This window comes from Colletotrichum jinshuiense, chromosome 3 (assembly GCF_051148585.1).
Source record: "Colletotrichum jinshuiense chromosome 3, complete sequence".
NCBI classification, from domain to species: domain Eukaryota; kingdom Fungi; phylum Ascomycota; class Sordariomycetes; order Glomerellales; family Glomerellaceae; genus Colletotrichum; species Colletotrichum jinshuiense.
The window spans coordinates 3,982,621-3,994,007 of NC_139310.1; the positions used below are offsets into that span (position 1 = coordinate 3,982,621).

Genomic DNA, 11,387 nt, shown 5'->3' on the forward strand with positions numbered 1-11,387 from the left:
CTCTTTCCCCCCATTAGCTCTGTCGTGTTCGTCCCCCGCTGGGTCGTGGAGGTTCCTATATTTTTTGCTGGTCGAAGACAGTCCCTACCCAGTCACCGACGCCGACACCGACATCGACGACACACCAAACCCGAATTCCTTACCAACAACATCTGCAAGACGCCGGTCGTCACCAATTTCTAAACCAAAAAAATCTAAAAACTATTTTCAAGAGGAGGATTTCTGTTCCGACAAAAGGAGAAGGGGCAGCCAGGTCTCTCGGGGCGACATCTTGGTTCTCGGGTCTCTAGGCTGCTCGAATTTTGACAGCAATCGCCATGGCGAACAAAGTGCTGATGGCCTTCGTGGCCGCCGACATCCTCTTCGTCATCACCGGAGCCATTCTTCTCGGCTTCACTCTCATCAACCAGAACCTCATCACTGAGGCCCCGACAGAAGGAACGCAGGCTGTCATGCGCCTGCTCACGGCCAATTTCCCATTGACAGGTGCGTAGGATTGGAGGATGCAGCTCTCCGTCGCCATCCCGTAGGGCACATCTACAGTGGCACGGGTACTGACTTTAAGCAGCCGGTACCGTCAACGCCGTCTTCGTTTTCGTCACTTTCCTCATCACCATCCCCGGTATGATCACGCCGACCCGCGGCTGGCTGAAGATCTCGGGCTACTTCACCACTTTTTGCGGCCTGTTCAGTCTGATTCTCGGTGTCTACCTTTGGGTTCTCACCCTCACCACCAAGAACGACTTTGGCAAGACGTGGAATGCCCAAGACCCTAGGGTTCAGGAGCTCATGCAGACTGCGGTAAGTGGCTTTCCCCTTGACGGTTCATGACTACCTCCGTTGGCTAATATCTTACGTCAGTTCAAATGCTGCGGATACTTCAACAGCACGTCTCCCGCCTTCATCACCGATGCGCAGTGCCCGAGTCCCGCCGCCGCCGCCCTCCAGCGTGGTTGCGCAACCCCCATCACGAGCTTTGCCAACATTTTTGTCGACAACATCTTTACCGCCGTCTTCGGCATGGTCGGTATCGACGCCCTCTTCGTTGTCTGCACCGCCATGCTGCTCAAGGATCGCAAGGAGCGCGAACGCTACCGCCACATTGACGAGAAGGCCGGCTACCGCGGCTTCTAAGCCACTGGCCTAATTCTTTTTTTGGGCAAGCCGCAGGCCGACGAACTGGGCACATCTTCTTGTCTCTCCTTCTCGGAAACTTTCTTCTTTCGATATGGCAATGGAGCGAGCAAGCAACTTGCGCCTCCTATTTACTTCCGGAAGGGAAGAATGAAAACGCCTCACCTCCGCAATGGCCATTGATTGGCCTTAATCTTTGTTAGACAAGTGGACAGGCAAAATCAATATCTTACCCCCTTTTTTGTATCCGCAGAGCCCTCCCTGACCGCAGGGGAAGGGCACGAATCTTGACGCATGGAATGAAATTTCGGACGGAGATATTCGAGCGAAAGTCTTTGTGTGTGACGGCCATATTGTCTCTTCTCTCTTTCATCGCCCTCCTCTACCTCTCAACGAACCCCCTTTTCTTGTTGTGCGGACTCATATATAGATTTTAGTGTCGATTATCTCTGTTCTGTAAAAAAGGGGGGAACTTGCCCTGAAAGCAAACCTGTTTCTTAAACTCGTCTTTCTTCTGCTCGATGGTGTGTGTGTGTGTTTGTGTGCGTGTACACGTGAGAGCATGAGTGTAAGTGCTAGTGTGTGTGTACGTGAGTTCTTGGTACCGTAAGACCCTGACGCTGTGAAGGCGTCACAATGTAGATGATAGGGGAGGCATATCTCCTGATCCGTCTAGTCGGGTGGGCTAGTCCAGGAGGAAGATGCGCATATATATACAATCTCGGTTGTCAGCTTAGTGTGCGCATACTGCTATGCGCCAGATCTATTTGTGACGACCATGACGTGAACGACGCAGAGCAGCCAAGGCCGGGGCAATCTACTTGCCAATGGCCCCCAATGACACCTCGGCGATCCAAGTAAATCGATCTCAGAGGGAGGTTCACGGGGACCTAGCCACCAACATTTCACACGTGTACGCTGGCTATCAAAGGGCTTGGGATAGAGTGGACAGGCGTCTGGGATAAACAAGCCAAGTAAACCCTAGCACGACCTGGGCCATTCATCCATCGAGCCCCCATGGATGACGAATCGAGCCGGGAAAGAGAGAGAGAGAGAAATCAAAAGACGCCGGTCTGGTCTTGACAGTTTGATTTGATTGTGCTGTATTTGCGGCACCGACAGCCTTGACGTGTCCCCGCTCCCCGCATAGAAACAGAACGAGATAGACAAGCTAGGCAATCTACCCGGATCACCGCGGGGGGCAAGGAAAACCAAAAAGAACCTCCCCCCTTCCTCCCTCTCCAAAAAAAAAGAAGAAAAAAAAGGGGGGTTCCAAGCATACAAAGGTCCAGACAAGCACCAAAGGCCAACTAATATCTGCCAGACACGTATCTACTAGACTAGCTGATGGTTTAAGAAGGCGTGCTGGTGGAGGGAGGGGGCTCAAGATCATGCAGGTTTTCCGTACCTTCCACACCTCCCGTACCTTCCGCGCCGGTGCATGAAGTACTTCGAGTTGAACGGGGAAGAGCGGGTTACTCTCCACTCGATATCATTGTTCAAGCAAGCCACGGAATCTAGGTAGTTGGCGATTCGTCGGTGAATGTGCGGTGTCGTTCAAACTCTTGCAGACCGAATAGAATGCTCCTGGAGGGGAGGGGATGTAGATCCCAGCAGAGGCTTTGGAACCAGACCCCTCCTCTTGCCTTTTCGAACCGCCAGGCGCCTGTAGTAACCATCCGAAATTACAATACTATGTCCCTCGCAGCTGCCGTTCGGAGGATGGGCCTAGTGGTTTCGTATGCTGACGTGCCCCCTTCGTTCGCATGAGTTGTCGGCTGCCTGACGGGGTCCCCCCAACGAGTCAGCCACACATGCAGTGTACACTAAAGCCCCCTTCCTTACTCGAGGAACTAGTCTCCTTCTCCCGACCCCCCTACGGTGTCCATGACTTAGTCAGAGACGCAGGGCAAGGTTTTTCTGCGCTGCTGCTCTCCCGCTCTTCCCGCGTGGTGAGTATAGTGATCCGCATTTAGCAGAAAATAGAAAGGAAAAGAAACCAACACAATTTTTTTTTAAATAATAATAATTTTTCCCCAAGTTATTACGTTCCCTTCTCCCTTTTTCTTGAATAAAAGAATTGGGGAATTCTCGAGCCATCGACCATGGTTGGACACTAGTGTACGCGTTGGTGTCCCACCGCAGTCAAAGAGACGCAAGGCACGCAGTAAACCTGCAGTAAACCTGCAGCCACGGTAATCCGTCGTTGAGGAGATTGGCCACCGAGATCCCTTTGCTTCGGCAACCCGTCTCAGCATATCTCAAAAACCCTCCCAGTGTCAAAGGCAATGCGAATTAGGGACGGGAGTCACGCCTTGTTTTTCTTCAACAGTCCTGGCATTTTGACTCTTTCCGCAGGCGGAAACCCCAAGACGGGTCTACCTATCCAATGCCAAACCACATATATATCTAGATGACGCTAGTGATCCCAATGCTTTCCCGTCCCATGAACGATTACACACATACATAGAAGAAAGAAAAAAAGTGTGGGGGACTCAATAAACGAAGTGTAAAAAAAGGGAATAAAGACATGACAAGGTCCAATACTCATACAAGCGAATCGTCATTCGGCCGGCCGCCCCGCCCCCTATCTTGGAGCCCGTCAGCACCGCCGCCGCCTCCTCCTTCCCCTTGCCCCGCCGGCGGTGGAGGGTCGTCTCGGAATACGGGCCACGCGCTGCCGCTCCCGCTACTGCCCGGCGGGTTGCTGCCGCCCTCGTCCGCCGCCCCGGTGGCCACCCCCTTGTCCTTGTCGGTCCGCCACCACTTCAGCTTCCAGATACCGCCCAGCGCGTCCTGCAGCGTGGGCTGGCTGCTCTGACTCTTGCGTCGGCGGCGGGCCGTGAAGCCAGGAAAGCCCGTGGATTTACGTCTCCTGCGGCCTGATGGCCGGCGTTGTGAGGCGGACTCGCTGCTGGGCCCTGCTTCCGACGAGGAAGAAGGGGGAGGGGGGAGCAGGCTGCCGCTGCCGTTGCTTACTCCGCGGCGATGAGGCAACAGGGAGGAGGATTCGTTGAAGTCGGGCATCGTGCTGGAGCGCCTGCGCGATATGGGCGGGCTGGACCTGTCGCGGTCCTCGAGCTCACCCCAGATCTCGGCGCGTTCCTGCCATCTCCTGCCAGTCTTCTTGCGGTTGGGCGTCATCGGTGTTGTTTCTCCGCTTGCCACGTTGAATGTAGAGTAGGTCGTCGCGGGTAGAGGGTCGTCCTCTTCGTCGAGACTGTAGAGATCGTCGCCGCCGAGGAGAGACTCTTCCTCGTCCTCCGTGTCCTCCACGAGACCGAGACCGGGGGCCAGAGATGACTGGCCAACGCCGGGTGTATGTTGTTCGTCGCTGAGGCGCCATGATAATGCGAGCACGCCGCACAACAGAATAACAGTTCCCAGGGCAATGAGGCACGCGCGAAGAGGGTTAATCATGTCGGTCTGCTTGAAGTATATCAAGCCGTCCAGGATAGCAATGATGTTGTAGATGCAGAATACCAAGGGGTACAGGACCGACGTCGAGACGAGCTTCAGACCGCGGTGTAGGTAGTAGAGCTGGCTCAGAGCCAGGGTGACCAGCGCCAGCACGAGGATCCACGCCTGCCAGTGAACGAACTGGTTGTCGCTGTCCACAATCGTCTTAATGATCAGCTCGACGGCTGACTTGGCAACCAGCAGCGAATGCGCCGAGAGGATACCGCTGATGCAGCCATACGCAAGGCCGCGGGCGAAGCGGAACTTCGAGTTGAGCGACATGCTTGTGAAATGGTCGAGGCAATCGACGGAGATGGCAATGGAGAGGACCAGCAGGGCCTGCATGATCATCCACACAACGAAGGGTTTCCGGCCGAGCAGCTCGAGCAGTTCGTGTAGGTTGTGGGCTGGCGCGGGGATGGCGCCGAATATGGCAATCAGCACGGCGCCGGCGCAGACCAGCAGCGTGCCCCATAGAGACCATCTTGTAAAGGGTTCGTTGAGTATAAGGGTGGCGCATATCGAGTTGAAGACGAGACCCGAGGCCTGCAAGGTCGAGAGAACAGGGAGAGGGAGCGTCGAGATCTGGACGGAGCTACCGAGCAGGTTGGCGGCGATGAACATGCCCATCCCCAGCTGCCATTTGCCCCTCCGGTACGGCGGACGGCGTATTTCGTGCGGGCCCTTTTCGTCTTCGAGGATATGGGACTTGCGTTGGAGAGTGAGGCCCAGGCTCTGGACGCTCGTGGATAGTAGACCGACGATGATTCCGATCTGTGGTGCGACGTGCAAGTGTTAGCGATGCGGATGTCCATCCAAACAATCGGGCGCAAGGACGGGTGATGCATACGGCGATTGTTCCCCCAGGGGAGATGCCGCCAAGGGACCCCATTGCGCGCGCGGGTTAGCTGTCGGTCATCTGGTGGCGGTCGTAGTTGAAGCAGCGGCCGTCGGTCTCATCGATTATCGTCGTGTCGTCCCTTGTCCGCGCAACCGTATTTCCCCTCTATCTTAGCGTTCTTGTGTGGGTGTGTGTGTGTTTTCTTCGGAAAGGACCAGACGAAATCGACTCCGGCGGGATCAGACGCTTCGGTGGGATACGGTCGGTAAATGGGCGTTGGGGAATTGCTTCGACGTTGGAAAGAGGTTTAGGGAAAGTTGCCCAAATGCCGACACACTCTGGGAAAGGTGCGCTTCCTACAATAGCCGCCAAGAGAGAGCTTTCGGCAAGGTTTCAAGTTCGGGCGCGTCTACTGTCGATCGATACGAGAAGGGCAATCAAAGAGAGAAAAGTCGTCCCCCGTTGTTGCTTGCGTAAAACAATTTAATGCAAGTTATAAATTCCGGAGTTTCCACATCGCCGGAGTCGGTGAACACTCTGTTAGATCATGGCTCAGCTCGAAACACCAGACAGACGTACGTTCACTATGCACGACGCAATGGCCGCCCGCTGTCCCGTCGGTCAGAGGGTCTGGCCTGGCGGAACAGCCAAGGGGGAACACACCGACTGAGACTGAGGTAGCGGCCCACACCCCCAGTATCCAAGGCACGCAGCAAGGGACTCTCCACTCTTCAGATCATCCTGCACCGCATTATTCAGTACCATGTGTGGCGGTGCGGCTATGTCGCAGGCTGGTGTCACTCGACCGACAGCCAGCCGGATGCCGGATTATCTTATCGCTCCCTCCTTTGGGGGTTCGGCGCTCATGCTTGCGTGATGTCACTAGTTCAGAGGGCGACGTGGCTGGAGAATGACGGACGTGCGTGTCCTGATATGGTGGAACTGGACGCACGGGTCATCTGTGGCACAGCACAGTGTCCAAGTGGGTCTGCATCTGGCGTCCGCCCAGCTGTGTGGCTGATGGGTACGCCGTGGTGGTTCCTGAAGCTGGGCCGAACGTCCAGTGATGCTTGCTGCTGCGGCTTAGAGAGTCTCGTCAAACAACAGCTTCATTCAACCGCACAACCCGCCCCCATCGCGCCCTCCTCAACCCCCGACGGGCTACCAGCTTCCCTCCAAAACCTACGCGGTCCATCGTCGCCCGCCATCCTCTTCGTCCCCGATAAGCTTAATTGAATCGAAGAAAGTCGCTCACGACCCCCCAAACCGCCATCATGTCGCACCAACCGTTGACCGACGACCAAGTAAGCCTCCCCGCATCGCTCCGTCCCAGCTACCCATCCACGACGAACCCGAAACCCGATATGCTTAGACCATGCGCTAACAAGTAACTCTCGTTGGGGAACAGGTCGGTCAGGAGCTCCGCAAGATGACGGCGTTCATCAAGCAGGAGGCGATGGAAAAGGCCCGCGAGATCGAGATCAAGGCCAACGAGGAGTTCGCAATCGAAAAATCCAAGCTTGTCCGCCAGGAGACCGACTCCATCGATAGCCAGTACGAGAAGAAGTTCAAGCAGGCCCAGATGTCGCAGCAAATCACCCGTTCTACCGTCTCCAACAAGACGCGACTCAAGGTCCTCGGCGCTCGCCAGGAGCTCCTCGACGGCATCTTCGAGGAGGCCAACAAGAAGCTCGCCGGTGCCACAAAGGATAAGGGCAAGTATCAGACCACTCTCAAGAACCTGATTCTGGAGGGTCTGTACGCCCTCAGCGAGCCCGAGGTTGTCATCCGCGCGCGGAAAGCCGACTTTGATGTCGTCAAGAAGGCCATCGAGGAGGCTTCCAAGGAGTACAAGAAGGAGATTGGCAAGGAGAGCACGGCCAAGGTTGACGAGTCGGACCCCCTGCCCGCGGAGAGGTATGTATTTGTGCACTAGATGGGGACGTTTGTATGCACGCATCGGCCAAGCTAACAACGAGACAGCGCCGGAGGTGTGTTTATCGTTGGCGGAAAGGGAAAGATTGAAATCAACAACACATTTGAAGAGCGACTAAACCTCCTTCAGGAGACCGCCCTGCCGGCTGTCCGAGCGACTCTGTTTGGAAAGAACCCCAACCGCAGATTCACCGACTAAACCACCCTCCTCAAGCGCGCCCTGCAACCTATATAGCCCTCCTTTCCCTGGGCTGGGACATACCAATGCTGCATGAAGGACTCCCGGCGCCATCCTATTTGAACCCTTCCTGTGGTGTATCTTAGATGCTGTATGATCGTGGCCAACCCTTGGCGTATTAGGTAGTTATCGTTATACTACAAGTCCATTATCATTAACCGATTGCCGAAACAAACGTGTCGTCCTCGCCTGACGAGGAGTCGACATGGACGACTATCGTGTCGTGAGCCTGCTTGTTCTTCCTTGAATGGACGAACTTTTGCATAAAGTCTTGCTGCCGCTTCTTCTTGGTTGAAGATGGTCCCTGGTCCCCAAATATGCTTTGTGTCGGTGGACGCTTGGTCCGGACTGAATAACTCAGACGTTCCCCAACCCATTCGAGGACGCTCTTCGCCTCTGTACGTGACAGATTTGCAGCTCCGGTGTCATTTATGCTACGCCAGATGGCCTTGAGACGCTTAGCGAGCTCATCAATCTCTTCATTGAACTCCTTCTCGTGTTCCCGGTCATCTTTAAGAGGCATAAATGAGCCGTCATCCACTGCCATATCCAGAAGCTGCACCAAAGCCTTCAGGTCGGTGTAGTCGGTCCTGTTATTGATCTGAAAGTCACTGTCCTTGACCCGCGCAATGATAAGGCGAAGAGACACTACATCGTCAGGATGCATACTGGCCAAGGCTGAGTCCCGGAGAAAGAATGCAACCGCGAGGCGTCTCCGCAACTCATGGAGCTTTTGGGAGGTGACTGGCATGCAGACGAGCGTTAGCACTCTCAACGAGCTCTTATCAAAGCCGTGGTAGAGAGACGCGCAGGTCTCGGAGCACTGTAGGAAGTCGAGGTCAGCACGATGGCTAATTCATGTTGCAAGATTCTCGACTCACAAAATCATTCCATGCAGAGTACTCCACAGTATTCACCAAGGCCGCCAGGGCATGCTGATAAACCACGAGGATGTCCGGATTCTCGAGGACGATCTTGTCTGTTGCCATGCGCAAAAGCAATTTGATGCCGTAGACAACTGATTCGTAGCTGAGGTGGTCGGCCACGCAATACAACCACTCTAGGAATGATTGGAGAGGCTTCCAGTCTCGATCAGCGTAAATATCTCGAACTTCTCGTACCGGCTTCAGCGTCTCGTCTCCGATGTGGTCCGAGGCGCCCAATCTGCGAAGGCTCTCCTCGAGTTGCCGAGGCGTGACAAGACGCTTGATTTGCTTTGCATTGGCGGATGCCAGCTTGCGATATTCCTCGCGAAGTATGCCGACCTTTTCGATGTACACCATGTCCAAAATCCAGAGGTACAGGTCGTCTGGAAGGCTAACAGATGCAGCCAGATTGGTGGGCATCCCAGACAGGATGTGTTGATCTCTTGTCCCGGCCTTTCCCAGAAACGACCAAGGCCCCTTCGCACACTTCTTCGGAAAAGGGGCTGGTTGGTTCGTAGCACCGCCATCCTTCTTGAAGAAATACCATTTGGTTTTCGAGGCTCCTGCGTCAGTTCGCTCCATGGCCTTGAGCGCCTTATCCGTATCTTCTTCAGTCTTGACGCCAGCGATCTCAATCAGCTTTTGACGAGCTTTGCTAGGACTTGTCTCGGCGTCGTTCATCACTTCGTCTTTGAGCTCAACCTGCGCCGGCCGCTTAGGGCTGTCAAACAGTGCATCATGCCTTCTAGAGTGTGCATCCAGCGTCTTGAAGTCGAATTTGTGCTTCGGCTGGATGGTGAGGGGTGATTTGTGGACCATTTTTGCCCGTCTCTTGGCCTTTGGAGTCCCGTCTATTCTCGGCTTGCTTGGAATCAGCATATCTAGATCTGGGAGAGAGCAATCGGAGAAGGAGTCGTCCTCGTCATCCTCATCATCGGATCCTTTGATGACTGCATCTCTGGTGAGGGTAGGGCGCGTCTTCGTTGTCGACGGTGATGGTAGCATACTTGGGGAGCTAGGCAGACTTGGAAGTGATGGCAAGCTATCAGGAGTTCCGTGGACGGTTGGACCACTCGAAATAATGCGCTTAGGCGTGCCAAGCGGCTTGTTCTTGAGCAACGGGGGCAGTTCAGGCAATGCATTAGCAGAAGGTGACCCCGGTGGGCTCTCGGTAGCTGCCTTATGAGCCGGCGGAGTGCGTTCAAAGAGCAGTCGTCTCGGTGTCGTAGCCTCCTCCTCAGGCTCAGGGGACTGCCTAGCCGACAAGGGCAGAGACGAAAACCGCACCTTGCGTGATGAACCAGTAGCTGCCCCCGAGGGTATTAGTTTTGGTGTCGCAGAGTTCTTCATGGGTGTCCGTGATCGTGATCGTCGTGATCGTGATCTTTTTCGTTCTGGGGTATATAGCAGGCGTCGCAGCGCAGAGTTGGGTTGGAGTTCCGCCTGAGTTCCACGAATTCCTCCCTGACTCTCGGTACTCTTATACGACCTCTCATCTTGCGCCTTTCTTGAATGGGCGTCCTTGCTCCCTGTTTGCCTTTGCACCTTCACATCCTGGGAGCGTGTGCGAGCACGCGCACCATTTGGGAGCTCCAGGCCTGGAGTCGACGACGGCGATGTGGAATTCTCGGTATTGAAGTCCTCAGAAGCTTGCGAGGATGGTAAGGTGGATTCAGTAGCTTTTGCCGCCTGGCCAGCCGCGAAGAAACTCCTAATATCCCGGTTTCCATTTCCGCTTGCAGCCTTGGCGGTGTTGTCTGGTTTGCGAGCCATGTCGGCGAGCAGCTTTGCACAAAGATGGCCTCGCCGTTACCGCAGCACTAAGAGTCTCGCAGGCCGCAGCAAGACAGCGTATGAAGGAGGGCGTGAGGTTGGGCCTCGTCACATGGTCAATACGGATAGACCCGCCGCAGTTAGGAATGGGACGTCAAAGATCCGACGCGTAGAAGGCGCCGTTTCGCGTTGGTCGTCGAAATGACGAGGGAGTTTTAGTGGGGAACCACTTAAGCTCAAGTGTGCATTCTTTTATCTTATCATTGCTTATGTCATCGGGCTCATTGTCCTTCGCCTTGAATATTCCATGATCACTTTGCACTCGGGACACAATGAGCGAATGGTGAGGGGAATCCTTTGCATCTCCCAGACCAAGACGCATATTTGGGGCATTTATATTTGATGCGTTCAATGAGAGCGAGATGCAAACACATATATAGGCCGCAACGTGAGGTTAAACGACAATTGCAATGGTCTCGACTGAACAGCAATCATTTCTGACACCTGCCAAAAGGCATCAAAACGCTCACAAGGCTGTTTGTTACTTAATCCAACAAACACCATAAATACGTTTGTTTGTCTTGCATGCAAGATCTGGAGACGACTTGGCTCGGGATAGTGTCGGACGAACAGAAGTTCGGCACCCGCGGCGGCGGAGATAACTTGGAAAGCGACGGGAGCTGCGGGAATCGGTGGGAGGATTCCGGAGGTGCGACAAATACGGATTGATCATCAGCGCAAAGAGACACGGCCAGCGGGCTGCTGAACTGTCCACAACCCCGGCCTCCTAAAAGACCGGCCAAGGGAAACCCCGAGCATCGCTAGTGGCCGCGAACCGTTGGAGGCCGAGTCTCTCACTCTAGGTGAAGGAAGAAAAAAAAAATCTTCGGTTTCAGGGGCCGAACAGGTGTCCGAAATAGGGGCCATCGTGGTCAATAATTGCGTTGCATGACAGCGTGGTTTAGAATTTCTTGGGCAACACTAGAAAGGAAGGTATGGATTGCCTGGGAGTTTGCAATGTTCCCATCTCTCATCTCCACTCTTCTCCTCTCTTTGCGTACATCGAGACAGAAAGAATGGC

At 54.6% G+C, this 11,387-nt stretch overlaps 4 protein-coding genes across 4 annotated transcripts; 2 read left to right on the forward strand and 2 right to left on the reverse strand.

Moving 5' to 3' along the window:
- Window positions 1-317: 317 nt before the first annotated feature.
- EsH8_III_001065 (uncharacterized protein) lies at window positions 318-1,134 on the forward strand (the record flags this gene model as incomplete). The annotated part of the gene is made up of 3 exons (XM_083262790.1): window positions 318-486; window positions 569-801; window positions 862-1,134. The coding sequence occupies 3 exons, from the start codon at window positions 318-320 to the stop codon at window positions 1,132-1,134; spliced, it is 675 nt and encodes a 224-aa protein (XP_083123277.1).
- A 2,547-nt stretch (window positions 1,135-3,681) lies between these two features.
- EsH8_III_001066 (uncharacterized protein) lies at window positions 3,682-5,485 on the reverse strand (the record flags this gene model as incomplete). The annotated part of the gene is made up of 2 exons (XM_083262791.1): window positions 3,682-5,367; window positions 5,444-5,485. 2 exons carry the CDS (start codon window positions 5,483-5,485, stop codon window positions 3,682-3,684), a joined length of 1,728 nt encoding a protein of 575 aa, XP_083123278.1.
- A 1,223-nt stretch (window positions 5,486-6,708) lies between these two features.
- On the forward strand, window positions 6,709-7,568 carry EsH8_III_001067 (H(+)-transporting V1 sector ATPase subunit E; the record flags this gene model as incomplete). Its single annotated transcript, XM_083262792.1, has 3 exons — window positions 6,709-6,738; window positions 6,843-7,351; window positions 7,418-7,568. 3 exons carry the CDS (start codon window positions 6,709-6,711, stop codon window positions 7,566-7,568), a joined length of 690 nt encoding a protein of 229 aa, XP_083123279.1.
- A 193-nt stretch (window positions 7,569-7,761) lies between these two features.
- EsH8_III_001068 (uncharacterized protein) lies at window positions 7,762-10,306 on the reverse strand (the record flags this gene model as incomplete). Its single annotated transcript, XM_083262793.1, has 2 exons — window positions 7,762-8,430; window positions 8,489-10,306. The coding sequence occupies 2 exons, from the start codon at window positions 10,304-10,306 to the stop codon at window positions 7,762-7,764; spliced, it is 2,487 nt and encodes an 828-aa protein (XP_083123280.1).
- Window positions 10,307-11,387: the final 1,081 nt, after the last annotated feature.